Source organism: Dipteris shenzhenensis, chromosome 20 (assembly GCF_047967505.1).
Source record: "Dipteris shenzhenensis isolate YYH24624 ecotype China chromosome 20, Dip_SZ_1.0, whole genome shotgun sequence".
Classification (NCBI taxonomy): domain Eukaryota; kingdom Viridiplantae; phylum Streptophyta; class Polypodiopsida; order Gleicheniales; family Dipteridaceae; genus Dipteris; species Dipteris shenzhenensis.
Window position 1 is genome coordinate 40508226 of NC_141615.1, and position 20929 is coordinate 40529154.

General features: G+C 44.7%; 1 protein-coding gene across 3 annotated transcripts; it reads right to left on the reverse strand.

Annotated features, from left to right (window-relative positions):
* Positions 1–2596: 2596 nt before the first annotated feature.
* LOC147889661 (bZIP transcription factor 17-like) lies at positions 2597–16344 on the reverse strand. Of its 3 annotated transcripts, none has more exons than XM_087391450.1 (3): positions 14170–16344; positions 3218–3733; positions 2597–3032 (listed from the first exon to the last, which is right to left on the reverse strand). In XM_087391450.1, the coding sequence occupies exons 1-2, from the start codon at positions 16259–16261 to the stop codon at positions 3237–3239; spliced, it is 2589 nt and encodes an 862-aa protein (XP_087247576.1). In that variant the 5' UTR covers positions 16262–16344; the 3' UTR covers positions 2597–3032; positions 3218–3236. The 3 variants fall into 3 exon arrangements, with proteins under 3 accessions (XP_087247576.1, XP_087247578.1, XP_087247577.1); XM_087391452.1 differs by having other exon boundaries at positions 3203–3733; XM_087391451.1 differs by having other exon boundaries at positions 3199–3733.
* Positions 16345–20929: the final 4585 nt, after the last annotated feature.

Here is a 20929-nt window from a genome sequence, read left to right on the forward strand (position 1 = left end):
GAAAGAGGCTTCTAAGAGCATGAAAAGGAACAGGCCGAGAAGAGCGCAAGTTACGCGATTTGTAGGGAGAAATCAAGGCCTAGTGATTGGATTGAAAGATGTAAACATCGCAAGAGATGGAACTCCCACCTCCGCCCCTATTTGATTCTGCAAGGCAACGAACTGCTCGGGCAAGTGTGCACCCTTGTCTTCATAGTAGAGAGCAGAAGACGTTCGAACCTTCTGCTCGAACTCCAAGAGATATAGAGTAGCAGCTAGAGGGTAGAAGACGTTCTCGAAAAGATAGAGCAGCAACTGCAACTCTTGTCTTCGTAGTAGAGAGCGGAAGACGTTCTCGGAAAGATATAGAGCAGCCAAAGAAAGAGATGCGCATAGTCTCAACACTCTTGCTCTTGACCAGTAGCCGTGTTGAGGATACACGCTAAAGCTGCTGTCGCCAATCCTTTCTATAGGTACATTGTTCATTTTAAAGGCCAGCGCTACTTGAGAAGCAATGAAAACACTTAGGGTGCGTTCAGACCACCAGTAGCCAGATGGCCATCAGATCTGTTGTTCACACCAGGTGGAGGCCAGCCTATGTGTCACATTTTGCTCAAAACAGTTGATTGGTCTGCAACATGTGGAATAGTGGGGGCAGCCAATCACACTTAACCCATCTCTTGTTCGACCCATACAAGCGCCCCAACTTTTTTTGCCTAGGTTGTCCACAACTTGTAAAGTGCATGCTGTTCATTGGCCCACCTCGGATGGCAGCCCTTGACATATTATTTCGATGGATGGCCACTGCCTAGTGGGAACCCAGCTTTACACTGAAGCTGCCTACAATAATCCTTCCTACAGGTGCATTGTGGCCTCTAACGAAAGAATAAGAAGCAGAGGGGAAATCATTCTCCACTTGAAGACATCTATCTCGATAGAATAGACAAAACAATCAAGGCTGCTATGAAGAGAGGAGAAAGGGTCGACAAGCTGAGGCCATGTGAGAAACCCAACAGGATGAGAGCCGAGATGCACTGACGCTTGTATCAAATGCACCGGGAAACCTTCACTACCGCAAAGAGGACACGACACAGCAATAAAGTTGGAGGGCCTGAAATTTAGAAAAGCAATGAGGATGCGACAAGCAACAAAATTGGAGGGCCCAAAAGTCAATTTTCCAAAATGAATAAGAAACGCAGAATCATGAATACTCGCTAGGCAAGGTACCCAGAAGCAGGCAGTAGGAATTTCAGACCTCCAAAAAAATACAAAAAAATAATTTTCACTATAAATGCACCGGGAAACCTTCACTACCGCAAAGAGGACACAACACAGCAATAAAATTGGAGGGCCTGAAAGTCAGAAAAGCAATGAGGATGCGACAAAATTGGAGGGCCTGAAAGTCAGAAAAGTCAGAAATAAAATTGGAGGGCCTGAAAGTCAGAAAAGCAATAAAATTGGGGGGCTAAGTCAATTTTCTGAAATGAATAAGAAATGCAGAATCATGAGTACTCGCTAGGCAAGGTACCCAGGAGCAGCCAATAGGAATTTCAGACATCTGAAAAAATACAAAAAATTATTTTTCACTTTTCAAACCCCTTGACCCTTGTCCTACCCCTCCAGGGTAGGCCAATATATCAAACATCAATTCATTTCAAACAACAATATTTCGAATTGCCAGATCATTATATACCTAGATGAATCCAGAAACATTCCCAAACTCATCCTTTAAAAACACAACATAGTGCAGTTTCAATCTCATTATAGTCACTCACAAGGTTGAAAACCATAAACTCCATCATGCATAGCAGGGACTAGCTACTATGACATCCCCACTGACGTCATCAGCGCCCAACAGTGGGTGTAGACCATAGTATAAAAATATGCTCTCACACATACAAATCCACATACCCACACATACTTGAGCATCCATTTATACAAAGTCTTCGTACTGAGTTTCTGTCGGCACTCCGGAGGTGAAGGCCAGATCATTAGCTCGTCTAGATCGTCTAGACATTTCTATGTATGAGATCAAGCATGGTGGATTGATCTGCGTAATGAGATGACGTATTTGACACTTGTGTCTCATTGGATCATCTGCTGCTGATTGCATTGTCCTTTCGCTGTGCTTTTCCCACAGTCTCTTCAAAAGGTCCATTGCCCTTCAAAATGAACACAGTTTCTTTGGTTTGCTTCCATTTGATGCTAACATCAGAAGGTCCTGGTCCGCGGGGCAGGCTTCTAGCCTTATGTGTTGCTGGGAACTATGCATCCAAAATATCTAGGGAGAGAACCCGTCAGTTAGCTATCTAAGGCTTGTGGAGCCGCACAGAAATGGTATACAATGGCTAGATCTTAGGTGGCTCAGGGATGAAAAAAAAGGTTCCCTGACAAAGGCAGGCTGCTTGTAAGTTGTCACGCTCTTCTACATCTTGGTCAGTCTGGCCAGTGAGACTGGTTGACCTTACTCGCTAGTTGGTCAACTCAGATGTGTCAGTCTCTAGCTTATATTACGTATCAAACCACTATTTGCTAAATTAAAAAAGAAGACAGAGACATCCAAAGCAGCCAATGAGTCTTAATAAGCAGGGAGGATCAGTATAACTGTTAAAAAACATAATAGTCATCTCAATATAAATGCACCTTTTTCCACAAGGGCGATTCCTTTCGTCAGCCAGTAACAGCAAATTTGAAGATATTGAGGTTTCATTTGACTGTAGAACAAAAGATTCTATAAGAGCATCCTTCCTCCAGCTTGCAAGCAGGTGGATGGTTAGGAGCTTCAATGATTTATCTGATTGAACCGGCACTATACACTGCCTGCAGCTGTCCCAAGCTAGCAATGAAAAGGCCTACGTTTGCCAAAGCTGCTTTCTGCTTCGAAAGGGTGACAACCCCAAATCATATCACTTCAATTCAAAGATTTCGCCCTATTTACAGCTTAACAAGTAACTGCTTTTGAAATCAAGCTTAAGTTTTAAAGATTGCAATCCTCATTGATGAAGGCTTGAGATTCCATGTGGCAGGAATGCTGCTAAATTGATAATAGTCATCTGAAAAAAACCCACAAAATATATTAGCCAATGCCCACACATCTTAATCTTAATCTTATTACATATAATTAAACAATCCCAAAAATAAACAATGAAACATTAAATGCAAGGTTTAAGAAAAAAGTCCAATTCCTAATGGCACAAACAGCTGTTAAAAGTAGTTTACCAACTTCCTGGCATTGTACCTCTTGCCTAATCAGCTCTTCACAAGCTTGTCTGAGATCCAGTGGAGGGGAGCATGCAAGAGTATGTCACATATTTCACACTATCTACCAGCACCACAACAAAAATTCGAGAAAGCCCCGTTGATCCTGCAGATAACCTGGCTTGTTCTCCCATTTCTGAGCCAGCAAGCACAGAAACTACCATGGATGAACTAGGATGCTTTTGATTTTTGAAAGTTTCTTCTGTTCGAATTCTATCACTGGAATCTGTTGCATTCCTTTTCTTTGAGTCTTGATCAAGAGTCACTCCATTGCGTGCTGGAGGCAATGGCACCGCATAAGATGCTCCCTTTCTAGAAGAGGATACCCAGCGTCCTGCTCTTCTTGGACTCTGTTCCCAAACCTTTTCTGTACCATTTTTTAGCAAGTCGGTTGTTTCACGGTCATGAGAAGCAGCTGTAGATGAGGGTGCTGATGCTGCCACAGAAGTTTCAAATTGAAAAATTTCTGTACACATGCCAGAGCTAAAAACAGGACCTGCAAGCATTAAAAGAATTTAGTCCAACCAATATTATGTAGCCCAAAGAAGCTTCACTTAACGATGCTGTCTTGGAAGCAAGTTAATGGTTGCAAAAAAAGAGACAATTCTGGCAACAAAGACCCCAAATCTGACAAAGCATACAGTGAAAACAAGGGAGAAAAGGGGCCAAAAGGCTAGCAAGTATGTCCCCTTAGCCATTGAAAATTTGAAATTCCAATTATTATTAGTGTGTGTAAGTGGGTAAGGAGTGAAAGAAAGGAAGGCTTAATTCGAAAGATTAATATTGTAAGGGGGGGCCGACTTGACTCACATCGCCTCTCCTTTCAAGGCGCGGTGTGTCACTGTAGTCCTGCGCTTCACACCTCCAGTCTACCAAAGACTCTAACCATTGGCTACAGCCCTCTGAGCATTCTTTTATCTGAGCCTTGCACTCTTGTTTCGCTAGCATTATCCTCACAATGTTGTTCCGCATGCTGCTTTCAGTGGAGCTTGTTGTCAACAGGGATGAAGGCAGAGAGCTGGCTAGAGCAGTTTTGTTTCTCCCAACTGCATAGCCAGCCAACCTATGGGCAGTTGACCTAGAGTTCCTATCTATGCAAAGCAGATAGACAGAACCACTTTTCGTACTAGGTATGCTCACTACAAATTTCTCGTATTACCTTTTGGGTTGGCCAATGCTCCTGCTACTTTCCAGCAAATGATGAGCGATTTGTTCACAGGACTATTTGGGCAAATTCATTGTTGTGTTCTTAGACGACATCTTGATATATAGCCAATCGTTAGAGGACCACATTGGACACCTCACGATTGTCTTAATTCTATTAAGACAACATAAGCTATATGCCAAGATGAGTAAATGTGACTTCTTCATGAAGGAGATCATTTACTTAGGACACAAGATTTCTTCATAAGGTGCCAGCATTGATCTAGATCGCATTCAAAAGGTTTTGGAATGCCCCATACCTTAGACAGTGAAACAACTTTGTTCTTTCCTAGGATTTACGGACTTTCTAAGAAAGTCCGTAAGTGGTTACTCTTAAATCACAGTACCCTTGACCCGCATGTTGAAAGGTCGAGGATGCAGGTCTAACTAGCCTATATCTTGGAATGCGGAAATGAACAAGGCTTTTGAGACCTTGAAACAAAGTATGAAGGAAGCACCTATTCTTGCACTGCCTGATCCGTCCCGGCCTTATCATTTTGAGGCCGATGCGAGTGACTTTGCCATTGGGGCAGCTTTATTCCAAGAGGGAAGACCTGTAACTTTTGAAAGTAAAAAGCTAGATGACACTCAATATCGTTGGCCCACACTAGAAAAAGAATTGTATGTAGTAGTGTATGCTCTAAAGGTTTGGAGACACTACTTGTATGGCTCAAAGTTTCTTGTATTGACTGATCATCAGTCAATAAAGTATGTGTGTGACGGGTCGAAATTAAGGGGAAGAAAGGCTAGATGGGTAGAGTTAATGCAAGACTTTGATTTTGAGATGCGTTATTGAAAGGGTTCCTTGAATAGTGTGGCAGATGCCTTAAGTCGAGTCATGTTCGTAAATGCTATGTCATTTATGGAAATATCCTCAGACCTATTTCAATCTTAAGAGGGCTTTGCACAACTGATAGTCATTTCAGTTCTTTTCGGTAGAAGGTCCAGGATGGGAGCTCCATAGTTGACTACAACTCAGGGATTGTGCCACCTACAGTACAAGCAGCGGGAGGTCGGTGGATGATTAGGAACAGTTTGCTGTTCCGAAATGGAAAGATATGTGTACCAGATGTTTTGGATCTTTGATTCAAGATTCTCTGGGAGTGTCATGATGCTCCTAGCACTGGACATCCAAGGGTACATAGGACTCTGTCTCTTGTGAAACATACCTTTTATTGGCTTAAGATGCGTGCATTTGTTGAAAGCTATGTAGTAGGTTGCCATGTTTGTCAGGTCACTAAGGTAGAATGCCTTGGAAGTGCAGGTTTACAACAGCCATTGCAAATTCCTGGTAATAAATGGGAAAGTATTTCCATGAAATTTATTACAGGTTTGCCTAGAACGTGCAAGGGTCATGACTCCATTTGGGTCATAGTTGACCGTTTGACAAAGATGGCTAGATTCTTACCTACTAGATTGACCGTATCAACTATTCAGTTGGTTCATGAGTTTGTGGACCAATTGTTTAAGTTATATTGTTTGCCTTCAGACATAGTTAGTGACCGGGACTCTAAGTTTACGAGTACCTTTTGGACACTTGTTTTGAGAAGTTGAAAACTACTCTTAGTATGAGTTCCTCAGATCATGCACAATCCGACGGCAGTACAGAAATGGTTAACCAGTTGGTTGAAGATATGCTTCATGCATATGTTTCTAAGAGAGAGTCTTCATAGGAAGATCATCTCCCCATGAAAGAATTTGCTTGTAATAGTGCAAAGCATTCAAGTACCGGTTACAGTCCTTTTATGCTTATGTACAGGTTTCAGCCTAAGTCACCAGGTATGGTTGGATTCAAGGAAAGAAACAATGATGCTGCAAGGACATTCTTGCAAGACATGCAAGAAATGCTGCAGTTTGCCAAGGAGTCTATTAGAAGTGCCCAAGATCGGGATATATGTTAACATCGTTCACCCATAGAGTACTCTGATGGAATGATGGTATAATTACGTATTCCTAAGGAATCCAAGAGTTTAAGTGCTGGTCTGGTTAAGAAATTATCCCCCAGATACTGTGGCTCAATCAAGATTATTAAAAGAATTGGACCAGTTGCATATAAACTAGAATTTGCCTCCTGATATTAAAGTACATCAAGTTTTTCATGTTAGTAGACTGAAAGAGTTACTCGGTGCTAATGATCAACTTGTTTCTCCTCACGAAATAATAGAGCTTACCACACGAACTTGAGAGTATTCTTGAAGTTTGTGAAAGACAGATTAGGAATAGAACTATCACGGAATACAAGATCAAGAGGAAGGATCGTGTTGAGGAGGACGTAACACGGGAGACATTACTTAACCTCTAGAGAACATTTCTGAGTTTTTCTTACAAATTCAGGAGTGAGTTCTTAGAGGGGAAGTATGTCATGTGCTTGGATGGATATCTGACATGTACAGAGGTACACAAAACTAGGTCAGTTAACCTGGGGAGCTTAGGGCTAGGCAGACTTGATTCTCGGCTTGAGTGGTAAGGGTATGAAGCAGATAGAGGTCTCCACTATTTTTGGCGCATTGGGCCCGATTCAATAAAAGGGCCCTTGGGGTTCAATTTCCACAGAGCAAGGGGGAGCAATTCTAGCTCTTTCCGGGATCTTGGATCGTGTCGTGGATGCACGCCTCCATCCCAACAAATCCAAGGCCTTCGGGCACCACTTGGTGGTATGAGACACCAGGCTGGTTGGGGATCTGGTTGGGAGTTCGTGCCAGTAGCTCAGCTTGTGGCTCAGAGGGGACATCTCTTGATTCGAGATCATCTCTCGTAGATGTTGTGGTTGGGTGATGAGCAGCCTCTGCAGATCCTCACGTTTCTTGTTGTTCTTGTGTTTGCTTGCAGATCTGGGTTTGGGTTCTCAAGAGCTCTTGGGTCATATCAATTGGGCTAGGGAAGAGGCACAGCCTCTAGCTATCCTTCTCTTGGATTTTGAGAAGGCTATGACAGGGTGGAGTGGTCCTTCTTGGAGGGCACTATGCAGAGGTTAGGTTTCGCAGAGGTGGATCAGAGGGGTCTCAGCTCTCTATGCAAGGAGCTCCAGCCAGGTGACCATTGAAGGCCATTACTCAAATCATGACCAATCTATCACTCTCTTGCCTAGATGGAGACCTCAAGGCAGAGAATTTGGTAGGGGGGCCTCCGGATCGTGGCTAGGACACACATCATACAGCCTTCACTTGGGGCATGGCCGCTTGGTTGACGGAGGGGAGTCACACCTTCTCAATCGACACAGTTACGCCAGCCTACAAGATCCAAGGACAAAGGGACTTTCAGATAGAGGTGCAGGACATGACTCGTCCTTTCGTCAGTGTCTCGTATCTTCACTAGAACAATGTTTGGGAGGGACGGAGTCCAAAATCACTGCTTGGAGCATGTGGGTCACGTGTTGCAGATTGGTGATGGGAGGCCACCACGCCTCCCTAACAACCACCCTCGTTGCCATTTCACAGGATATTATCTATACCTCGCATGCCATATGGGAGTGAGGGTCAATGAGATCTCAAACGACCGCTGAGAGGCGAGCACTGTTCTACAAGTGCTTGGCATGCAAGATTCTTCTATGTATTCACAAAGCAAGGCATTCGTTGGATGTATAGTTCCCTACCCTGGTTGTTGTCCCCTGTTCAGAGACTCCTAGGCAATGAGCTACATTCTCTGACATTCTTTTGTTTTCTTCCACGATCAGCACCACATGGAATGCTGATTTGTATAGTTGGTTTTTTTCTCAAAAGTGATAGAAAAATCTTCTCTGTGGAAAAAAAAAAAAAGATGGCAAGTAGTGCTTTATAAGTGACACCTTATCAAAACAAGGGCATGAATCATCATCGTGCTTCCTCTCTTTAGCAATCACTTTCACCATCTTTAAACACACAAGAAGATGTGAATATAATATTTTTTGTACATAGAGTTACCCGCTTGCAGTAGGCGACGTGTGCATTGACATATTCAAGGGCTTTGGAAGCTAAGGAAGATTTGCCAATTGAATTTGATATTATGTACTGTTGGAGAATAGGAGGGAATGAATCACTCAAACCTCCACCCAAGATCTCTCCCACTCTTCTCTACACTCAACTCAGATAACTGATCACAGATGCAATAAACACTCACTCAGAGATAACTTAAACGGAGAGAGAGAAAGAGTATATTCATCCACTGGAAGGTGAGCAGAAACTGGCTCCAAGGGAGCAATACAAAACTCAGCGAAGTGCTGAGGAAAACTGATGGAATTCTCTCTGTCAAACTGAACCAGCTCTGAGTGCACAGCACAGCCTAGGAAGGAGGCTTTCTGTCCTGCATTGGATGCTGGAATGACTGAAGGAGTGGGCCTTTTATAGGCACTGCCCAGGCCCTTTAGGTTGACCGACCAGCAGGGTCGGTACCCTGTCTGGTGGCCGACCAGATTGCCCTGGAAATCCGACTAGGGTTGGCCCTGGTCGGTGGCCCTGGTTGGGCCGACTGGGCCTGCCACAGGCCCCTATAAAAGGGTGCCCTGTGCAGCCAGTCCATGGGGCTGTAGACGCCTCCAAGGGAGGCACAAGGCCCCCCCTATTTCTCTGCTGTTGCAGGCAGCAACCAGCCCGTGTGCTGGTTGCCTATGATGTCAGCCTGGGTCTCTCTCTTTCCCAGCCCTCCTACCTCTCACTGCCCCTTGTCCCCTCAAATCGGGGGCTCACAGGTGGGTACAGTGAGTTTCTAACACCCCCCCTCAATGTCACAATTGTGGGCCAATCCCCATGCGTTTGATGAGGTGCTCCATCTGTTCTCGAGGGAGTGGTCGGACAAATTATCGGCGGCCGGGCAGTAGATAAGCTCGATCACGTCGTCGATGATGAGCTCACGAACAAAGTGGTAATGAACTTCGATGTGCTTGGTCCGCGCATGGTACACTGGATTCTTCACAATGGCTATGTAACTTTGATTGTCGCACATCAACACTGTTGCGTCCTCCTGACACACGTCCATGTCCTCCAAAATCCACCTCAACCACAGTGTCTCACAAGCTGGTGTACACGCGGCTCTATACTCTGCCTCTGTAGATGAAAGGGCCACTGTGGGTTGCTTCTTACTCAACCAAGAGATGGCACCAGATGCAAGTAAGAAAGAATACCATGTTGTCAATCTTCTGGTGTCAGCATCACCCGCCCAATCACTGTCACAGAACCCGCCTAGTTCGATGCCTTTGGTGTAGGTGATCCCATAGGTGCAAGTACCCTTTAGATACCTCAGCGATCGTAAACCTGCATCCCAATGACTCTTCCTGGGAGAAGCAGAGAACTGGCATAATAGCCCAATTGCATGACAAATATCAGGTCGAGTATTGGTAAGGTAAAGCAAACTTCCTACCAATCGTCGGTACAATGGAGTATCGACTGGGTGAGATGTGTCGTGAACACTTAGCTTGAGCCCGACCTCCATGGGAGTTAATGCTGTCCTGCAATCCTCCATCTGACATCTCTTCAAGTGTTCTCTGCAATATTTCTCCTGTGAAATGAAGATCCTGTCTTTGGCCTGCTTTACTTCAATCCCAAGGAAGTAATGTAATAACACAAGGTCAGTCATCTCAAACTCAGACATGAGTAGCTCCTTGACCTGTGAAATCTTCTTGACATGATCACCTGTCAAGATAAGATCATCAACATAGAGGATGAGTACCACTCGCAATCCCTTCTCAATGAACAAGTAAAGGTTTGCCTCAGAAGGACTCCGATGTAACCCTATCTTCTGAAAGAATACATCAATCCTTTGGTACCAAGCTCTGGGGGCATGTTTCAGCCCGTATAACACCTTCTTCAACCTGCAGACCTTTAATGGGGACCCTGGATCTTGAAAGCCCGGTGGTTGCTCCACGTATACCTCCTCCTCCAGGGTTCCATTAAGGAATGTGGACTTCACATCCATTTGAAAAATAGGCCACTAACCATGCGGGCTGTGGGAGCAAAAGTTTCATCAAAATCCAAGCCTTCAGTTTGAGCAAAACCTTTGACCACTAACCTTGCTTTATACTTATCCAAGCTGCCCTCTGATTTGTATTTAAGTTTGTATACCCACTTAGTGCCGATGACTTTCCGTCGCGGGGGTCTGGCCACTAAGTCCCAGGTATTGTTCTTCAGGATAGCATCCATCTCTGCCTTCATGGCAGCCTGCCATTCTGGATTGTCCTTCGCCTCCTCGAAGGTCCTTGGCTCGTCAAACTGAGCCACCAACGCAAAATTCACGGATGGGGTCTTTTGAAGACGTTGAGACCGCCGCAATCTGAAACTGCTACTCTCAAGTAATTCGGTGACCCGAGACTCTTTCAATGTCCGTAGGTACCATTGGGGCAACTTTTTCTACTTCTCTGTGGGAGGAGGAACTGGAACTTCTTCCGGAACATCTTGCTCTTCCTGAGTATGCTTGTGGAATATCAGTTTCTAATTTGGCCACCTCTGGATGGTCAACCTGGGGCGGGGTGGGTTAAGGGGTTGAACAATCTCATCCTCCTCAATCTGCGGCTCCTCCTGGGGTTCAGGTTCCTTTTCCTCGAAGACAACATCCCGACTGATAAGGATTTGCTTCTTTACTGTGTCGAAGAGTCGATAGGCCTTGAATTCTTCGCTATACCCAACAAAGATATATTTTCTGCTCCGGGAATCAAGCTCGGTCCTATCTTCCTTGTGCACATGCACCCATGCGTTAGAACCAAAAATGCGAAGATGAGTAATAGAGGGCTTCTTACCATAAAATGCCTCATGTGGAGTCTTGTCCTTGACGGCCTTCGTCTTGGTCCTGTTAAGAATGTGTACGGCTGTATTGATAGCTTCAGTCCAATAGGCTTTAGAAAGGTTCCTCTCTCGGAGCATAGCAAGCCCTGTCTCTGTGGTGGTTCTATGCTTCCTCTCAGCTACCCTGTTTTGCTGAGAAGTATGTGCGGTGGTGAGTTGTCGCTTGATCCCATGCTTGCGACAAAATGTGTTGAACTCATTTGAGGTGAATTCTCCCCCCTTGTCTGTGCGGAATGCCTTGACATCCTCCCCTGTCTCCTTTTCAACTCTGGCCTTTCAATCCTTGAACTTCTCGAAAGCCTGAGACTTTTTAGCCAAACAATATACCCAGGTCATTCTACTGAAATCATCCACAAAGAGAAGTGAGTACCGGACCACAAATGTCGGCGTGAACCAACTCAAGTGGTTTGTTGGCCCGAAACGAGGCCTCTTGTGGGAACTTATCCCTGTGCTGCTTGCCTTCTAGACAAGCCCTACAGACATCATCCTTGCCTGTAATTGGTGGAAGTCCATCCACCATCTTCGACTTTGACATTTCAGCCAAGATTCCATAGCTGACATGACCGAAGCGCTCATGCCAAAGTTTGGACTTTCCGTTGTCTTCATGAACCAACATTGCACTGAGACGGTACAGTCCATTCTCTTCAACGCCTTGAGCCACCATCTGTCCATTTGCTTTGGATGTCACGATGACCTTGCCATCTTGAAAGAGAACTGCCATGTTGTTTTTGTCCATCTGACTTACAGACAGCAAAGGTTGGGTACATAAAGTACTCCAGAGATATCCTTCTCCTCACCCGCCGTTGTAATGAAAGGAATGCTATCGATACCCTTCACAAGACACGTCCGGCTATTCCCAACGGAAACTTTGAAATCCGGGTGTGTACTTTCCATGGTTTTGAACCAAGTCCTTCTGTTGGACATGTGCTTGGAAGCACTACTGTCAACATACCAACCCTCTTTACCTTCACTGACTGCATATGCTGAACAATGTTCACTGATTAAAAATAACTGTCCAGTCGCCACATTGGCAGAATCATTCTTAGGCTCTTCTTTGTTCTTGGCTTCTCTCTTCCGCTTCTGATCTGCTTTCTTCTTTCGACATTCTTTGGCGGAGTGGCCAAGCTTTTCACAGTAATAGCACTTCATTTTCTTCTTACGGTCAACGTCCTCTGACTTTTTGGAATCCTTTGGCTTGCCTTTTCCAGGCTTGTCTTTGGCCACTAATGCCTTCTCGTCGGTTTGCGTAAAGAGTTTCTCTCGAGCCTCCTCCTGAAGCAAAAGTGAGCCAAGCTCCTCAAAGGTGATTGGCTTAGTCTATTGACCCGTAGTGACCGTAGTCACAAAACTTTTGAAACTTCGTGGCAACTTGTGGAGTGTGAGCTACGCCAATTGACTCGTGTCCACCTTCTGACCAACCGCTGTGAGCTGGTCCCGCACGACTTTCACCTTTGTCAGATGATCATGCACACTATCACCCTCATTCATATCAAGATTATAAAGCTGATGCTGAAGAGAGTAATGATACGGGCTGTATTATCGGTATCATACAGCTCCTTCAGTATGGCCCACGCCTCTGAAGACGTCTCTGCCAACTGGATATGAGGAATCACAGCATCTGCTGTCGTGCCAATAAGCATTGGTAAGGCTTGAGCACCCCTCTCCTCCCATGCACAGAGTTCATCCGCATCTACTTCAACTAGAACTTCACCTCTTTTGTCCACAATGTCCTCCGGCTTCTCCTCGGTCCCAATCACAATCTTCCACAACTTCCGTGCCAACAGATGGCTTCGGATCTTGACTTTCCAAATTGGATAGTTCGTGCCATCAAGCTTTCCAGCTTCACCAAAATTGGGAATAAATGAAGAAGGAAGATGAGGAAGGACAAGCAATGGGTGTAGAGGCTTCTGAACGCTGATCCATCTTGATGAATAGCTAACTGAAAAAAAAAACTGAAGCAAAAAAGATGTACTGACCTCCCGTGCTAGCCTGAGCTGAAAACAGAATCGCCTTACTGCCAAGGGACTCCTTCTTTCAGAGAGTGCTTTGATCAAGAAGAGTTGAGAGCCTATGGCTCTGATACCATGTTGGAGAATAGGAGGGAATGAATCACTCAAACCTCCACCCAAGATCTCTCCCACTCTTCTCTACACTCAACTCAGATAACTGATCACAGATGCAATAAACACTCACTCAGAGATAACTTAAACGGAGAGAGAGAAAGAGTATATTCATCCACCGGAAGGTGGGCAGAAACTGGCTCCAAGGGAGCAATCCAAAATTCAGCGAAGTGCTGAGGAAAACTGATGGAACTCTCTCTGTCAAACTGAACCAGCTCTGAGTGCACAGCACAGCCTAGGAAGGAGGCTTTCTGTCCTGCATTGGATGCTGGAATGACTTAAGGAGTGGGCCTTTTATAGGCACTGCCCAGGCCCTTTAGGTTGACCGACCAGCAGGGTCAGTACCCTGTCTGGTGGCCGACCAGATTGCCCTGGAAATCTGACCAGGGTTGGCCCTGGTCGGTGGCCCTGGTTGGGCCGACTGGGCCTGCCACAAGCCCCTATAAAAGGGTGCCCTGTGCAGCCAGTCCATGGGGCTGTAGACGCCTCCAAGGGAGGCACAAGGCCCCCCCTATTTCTCTGCTGTTGCAGGCAGCAACCACAGCCCGTGTGCTGGTTGCCTATGATGTCAGCCTGGGTCTCTCTCTTTCCCAGCCCTCCTACCTCTCACTGCCCCTTGTCCCGTCAAATCGGGGGCTCACAGGTGGGTACAGTGAGTTTCTAACATGTACATGGTTATGAAAATTTCCACAAAGTAAATCAAGTAAACACAGGTTGATTCCTAGCATAAATACCTGGCACAAGAGCACAAAGGAGTAATATATGACTGAGATCAAAATATGCAAACTTAACGTTGAGCATTATTGGATCTTCTTTACCCAGCGGATAAAAACCCTTTTAAGACAAAAATAGCATAGTACCTGCTAGACTGTCTATGAACCATTGCTGCAGGGAGCCATCTTCTTGTACAGAATGCATGCCACCTCCATCACAATGAGACTTGGCGGCTAGGGCTTTTTGAAGCTCTACAAGAGCCCCTTTTTCCTGAGGACCAACTTTCAGAGTTAACGCCTTCAGATTTGCATCCAGTGCTAGCCCTCTGTGATTCAGCTCTTGCATCCTCTTCCCCTTGCTTTTAAGCTCTTCCCTTCCTCGATGAAGGTTGGACTGTATTGCAGCCTTGTCACCTGCCAGAACCGAATGAATGATGAGGTTGCCTTCAATTCTCACAAGCCTATCATTCCTTGGGACAAAAAGTGTCGCTGCAAGGGGTGCACTTCCATTGCTTGCATACACACTGTCATTATGCAGTCCTGTGTCTTGATCCCCTGAGTGAAACCCTGCCAATGTTTGCCAATGTTCTGGGACCCGTCCTGTTTGAGAATCCTTTTCCACAATTTCTGATCCAATGCCTGAAGAGCTCCATCTTGTACTGGGATCATCTTGCCTTGAAATGTCATCTTCACTGATTGCTGTCAGTACTCTTCCTCCAGCCCTTACGAGAGCATTATCAGAATGGCTGCGCCAAGTGCTAACAGGCCAGACCTTTGCTTCCTCTTTTAGTGTGGGGTTCAAACCTAAGAAGTTTAGGTTGAAGGGTAGTAATAGAAACATGAAGAAAAGTCCTACCACAGCCACTCCTGCCACTTTCTTCGTTCTCTTTGAAGCTTTTGCCTCGGATCCTTTCCCTTGTGATTCTGTCCTGGACTTTGTCTTCTTATTAGTGGTCTGCTGTGACCTCCATCTTGGAATTGGTACAAGCGGCACTTGTGAACCAGGCACCATGAACCTTCCACCCATCATAGGACCAGGATATGGACCCACCCAGGGAGCATTGAGCGGGCTCCCACCAGGCTGGCTAGAGGGTGGACCGAAAAAACCAAGTTGTCTTCTCAAATTTATGTTTTCTGCACTGATTAGGTTAACAGTATTATTCAATTCGGCAATGGTGGACGCCATTGTCTTTACCTTTTCCTCTAGCTCATCTATATAGAGCTTTTTCCTTTGCCGAGAGAGTTGGGCACTTTCCCTGTTCCTCATTAATCTAGCATGTCTCTTCTCATCTTCTCCTCCCACCATCTCATCGTTTTTCCTTTCAATGCTGTCAGCTCCCGTTTCTCCTGGAGTAGCACTTCTACTCTTACTGTCCATAGCTTTCCTCTTTCTACTTACTTTATCAAAAGCTGCACTTTTTACTCCACTATCCGAGGCACATGGGGACTGCTGTTGACCATTTCCAGCTTGCAAAAAGTCCTGTTGAGATCCTTTGAATCCTGGATCAGACCCTCTATCCATGCTTGAAACATTGAAATTTCCGTGTTCTGTGCTGTCAGTCGCCTCCGAACAGATGTCATTGACAAGGGATATAATTTTATCTTCCTCAGACTCCGAGGCATCTCCCTCTAGAATGTTTGTGTCTTGGATTTCGTAGCTTACTTGTGTCAGTCCACTTTCGGGCGATGTAGTACACGCGGACACGGGATCTGCACTGTTTTGGGTTGCACCGAAAAATTCCGTGCCGTCTAAACAGGAATCAGAAATCAGGCTGGCATTTGACCCGAGCGGCGTCGACGAAGGATCGGACACGCAAAAACCAGTTGGGAATGTCGCGGACTGAGACAGAGCCATACAATCGCGGATCAGTGAATTTCGGCAACCATTCTGTGAAACTTGTGTCAGATCAAAGGAAAGGTTCGGGTTCAATGCACTCGAAGACGCTTCCTCTTCAAAAGAGCAAAGAAGGTCGTCGAAGCAGGAGCCGGAAGAATTACTGGTGGTATGACAGCAAGCGGAAGCCATGGAACCAGATCCATCGATGTGGGTGAATTCGATATCCTCCAATTCTGGCAAAGGAAAGCTGGCAAGGGAGGGGAGAGGATGGGCTTCAGCATCGAGGTTGGAATCACTGAGAAGGAGAGAGACCCAATCGTCACAGGAATCCTCTGAGGAAAGCGAATCGTGCTGGTGAGCATGAAACAAGCGAGGCTGAGAAGGAGAAGGGGAAGGGGCCATGAGGTGGAATTGAGGTGGGAGAAGAGGTCTCTCAGTCTGCTAAGGTAGATCAAAGGGATATAATATGCGTTGCTGTATGAAAAGGCGTTCATACCAATAAAGACGGGCTTGGTCATGGTCTTCCCTACATCTATTCGTACATTGAAGAAATGCCAAATGTAGCCGGATTCAACTAAGAAAATGGCGTTTTCTTAGCGGCTCTTCCCAATATGCCACATTTGCTACATCTACCAACATTTGCTATATCCAACTATTCAAATGCTACATGTATAAAATGTTTCGTCATTTTGAGGTGTTTCTGTTATTCAAATGCTCAGAATCTCCAACTATTCAAATGCTACAAGTATAATTGTTTTGTCGTTTTGAGGTGTTTCTGTTATTATGTTGTGGAGATATCAAATGAGCATATTATGTTTTCAAGATGGTGGTCTTCAAATGTTTTCTTCTTCTTTTTTGCACGAAAAAAGGAAAATATATTAATTTGAAGAAAAAAGATTATATAGCAGACCTGATGATCTACAAAACAACATGAAATTCCACACTCCCTTAAGCATAATAGCCAAATTTACTAGCAAGCTCAAGCTGCAAGTCTTCATAAAGGGTAGAGGGCACTCTCTGATGATGGAAAATGATGTTATTCCGCATTCGCCAAATGAACTGGATAACTATGGCGCACGGGAGACTCCAAGCCATGTATTGCGATTGAGGCATGCCTACATGATCGCATAAGAGTGCGACTTTCCACGACCATGGAATAATCAGCTGCCCTCTCCGAAACATAAGAAAAGTGAAACACCAAATAGCTCGGGAGGTAAGGACAAATGGTGGTGTGTCTTCAATGCAATGTTGCAAAACACGCAAATAGGTGATATCCCACGCGACTTAGTTAAACGATCTTTTGTGGCAAACTTACAAGTTATGAAACGCCAAAGAAAGAAATTCAATCTATGAAAGGGTGTAGCTGTCCAGACCTTCTAACTCCCCTTCCCCAGATATCTGTAGAATCAAGCGGCACAAACTTGCGCCAGGAGAGGCAAATACAACATGGGATAACTATAGGGCCAAGAATATGAAAGTCTTGAATTCCCACTTTATGCAAGGGTTTAAAGCGTTGTGAGACCGAGGTGAGACCTAGCCCTTGAGATCATCAAGCCAATTAAGCACACAACTAGTAGGCCACTCAAACGTTGCAAAGTTGATTTTGTGAAGCTTGCTTCTCTCAATGTTAATTGTTAAATGTTGAATGGAGTAACATTCATGCCTTTGCAAGTCCCATAACTACCTCCCACATACACAACCCTTTAATCGCCATGCTACCCTCGGGTTGATTTGCACAGGGGCTATACCATTGGTGAAAGGAGCTTGATTAACCCAAATATTGAGTCCCAGGGAGCCGTCTCCCCCAAACCATGAAGCACCTTGCCATAAACATTGCCCAAGTGATCTGCACCACACAATAATCAATTGCAATAGGAGAAGGGATTGCAGTATCTTGATAGCAAAGGGTGATAATAGAATTTCTTGCCATTTAGCGCAGCATCTATTCGTGCCAACTACACCCACTTGTTCGATCCATTCACTTGCTACAATCGCCCAAGGATGTTGAGAATGTAGCTAGAGTATCCACTTTGAGCATAGTTTATTGCATTGAGGGCAGCCCTGACGAACAGACTGCCTGAGTGGGAAGCAGCCATAGTTGTACCCATTTATACTGATCGTAGTTGAGGCATTGGAAAATAGCATTGTTGTCATGTTGCAAAAACACTCACCAAAGCCGAGCTTGCGCATTGTGCAGAGCATAAAGGACCAGTTTGACAAAACATGTGTGCCTCAGGATCTATGGAGCACTCTAAGGTGGATGGAACCTATGTGGAGACATGATGAAGAGAGTGCTCATGACATGTATCTCAAGTCAATTAGGTTCCAAGATAGATTAGCTTGGACTCATAAAGAGAATCTTGAGATAGTGCAAAGTGCTTGATTGATATTACTTCAAATGAACCTCCCTTTTATAGGTGAGGGTACTTACATCCATTTGCTTGCTCACATGTGGGATATCTCTTCCATGCCATGTGGCAGCTTGCCCTTTACTCATACCTTTGCTCTATATGTGCTCATGGCACCATATCTCTCAACACCTCCCCTTGGTGCCATAATCCTTTGGCTACTGCAAGGTGGTCAGATGTGAGTTACATTCCATCACCTCCGCTTAGTGCATGCATTGCTACTTAAGGTGGTCAAGTGTGGCTTTTACATGTCAATACCTCCCCTGGGTGCTTTCATACCTACTCTCAGGTGGTCAGGTTTGATTACAAACATATGGGCAAGGTTGGCAAGGGTTTTTGTTTCTCAATACATGTTGCTCCTATCATTCTGCTCATGGCTTGATGACGATGCATTTGCTTCTTTGCTTGGTGTAGCTTCATGCATGATGCTTTGTTCTTTTATGTGCCTTAATGTTTTCTATGTGGATGCCATGCTTTTTGCTATGGTCAGCTCATGCACTTGTGCTTTTGGCTTGCTTTTTACATCGATGTTTGCATTCATGCTTTGCTTTTCCAATTATTGCAAAGGTCTTACCAATTGATTTCTTTCAATATTGGCAGTGTCTAATTGCATACAATGATTCTGATTTGACAGGTGTGTAGAGCTCGAATAAAAGATCACTTTTCCTTTTTGGAGCGTGTGCAAATTCTTCCTGAATTGCAAGGCCATTGTAGATCTACTGCAGATGAGTCACAGAGCCGCATGAGCTTGTAGAAGGCTTTCATTGTAGTAGGTTCTAAGCCTGTGTACTGGACATGCTTTGTAGCCGCTGGCTGTGTGAAGCTATGCTGTTGATGGAGCTTGCTTGCAGATCTCTCTTTTTTTTTTTTCTCACACAATGCTCTATTCATGGTGTAGAATTCCTCCAAATGAACTCTCTGACAAAGTGAGGATCCTACTCTCCTAGTCACTAAGACAATATCCTAATACAACACTAATCTAAGGAGGATGCAACCTAAGTGCAAGCATGATGAAGAGAGTGCTCATGATATGTATCTCAAGTCAATTAGGTTCCAAGATAAATTAACTTGGACTCATAAAGAGAATCTTGAGATAGTGCAAAGTGCTTGATTGATATTACTTCAAATGAACCTCCCTTTTATAGGTGAGGGTACTTACATCCATTTGCTTGCTCACATGTGGGATATCTCCTCCATGCCATGTGGCAGCTTACCCTTTGCTCATACCTTTGCTCTACATGTGCTCATGGCACCACAACTCTCAACACCTCCCCTTGGTGCCATAATCCTTTGGCTACTGCAAGGTGGTCAGATGTGAGTTACATTCCATCACCTCCCCTTAGTGCAAGCCTGCTACTTAAGGTGGTCAAGTGTGGCTTTTACATGTCAATACCTCCCCTGGGTGCTTTCATAACTACTCTCAGGTGGTCAAGCTTGATTTACAAAACATAGGCAAGGTTGGCAAGGTTTTTGCTTTTCAATACATTCCATTGATGTCACCTTTTGGCTCATGGCTTGATGATGACTCCACGTAGTTGACTTGTTGATTCTTCAATCTACAATCTTCTTCCTTGTGTCCGAGCTTCTTGCAATGGTGACACTTGGGTTTGTTCTTCAATCTGCAGTCACTTTGATAGTGACCCATCCTTCCGCAATGGTAGCATTTCAATGATGTTTTACTGAATAGTGCTTGTTCTTCATTATAGCTATTGTGTGTTGATGTCGATGTTGATGTTGATGCCTTCAACTCTCTTTCTTTTTCGAGAAGGGAGGATACACATTCTTCAAACTTTGGATCTGGCAAATTCTTCAAAGTGGTTGTCAATGCACTATACTCTGCAGGCATGCTTTTAAGGAGAATTGCAAGTGCATCTTTCTCTCCTACTTTTGCATTTATGCCCTTTAGTTGAGTCATAATGCTTTTGATTTTGTTGACAAATTGTGCCATGGATTCATTGAAGCCCATGTGCATACCATAGAATTTAATCTTAAGATGGATTTCTTGGTTTTTGGCTTTTGCACCAAACACTGTGTTCAACTCATCCCATGCATCCTTGGCATGATCCTTAGAGTCTATATGATGAATTATGTTTGGACCCAAGTGCAATCCAATGAGTGATAGTGCTATTTCATCTTTTTTCTTCCAAGCATCATTTTGTGCAGTGGGTATGTCTTCTTTTACAGTCTTCCAAAGCTTTTGGTGCATCAGGAGATATCTCATTTGTGTAGACCATGTGTGAAATCCTTCCCCGGTGAACTTCTCAACAGTTGGTGTGCGGATTGCCATTGCAAAGGTCTTACCAGTTGATGATACTTTCAAATCTGGCAGTGTCTAATTGCATACAATGATTCTGATCTGATAGGTGCGTAGAGCTCGAAAAGACGATCACTTTTCCTTTTTGGAGCATGTGCAAATTCTTCCTGGATTGCAAGTTATGGCTTGTTGAAGCTTTTGTGAAGAAGAGGGGCCTTTGATGATGTGGCACAGGGATTCACATGCTGAATTCCATACTGTGCTTAACAAGAGGCTATGTGCTTAAAAAGCACTGTGCCATGTGGCAATTTTTAAACCCAAATAGGTTTACCCATGGTTACACAAATTTTACCATGGTCCAGCTGAACCTAACCATTAGCTTAACCAAGGTTCAACTTAACCACACCA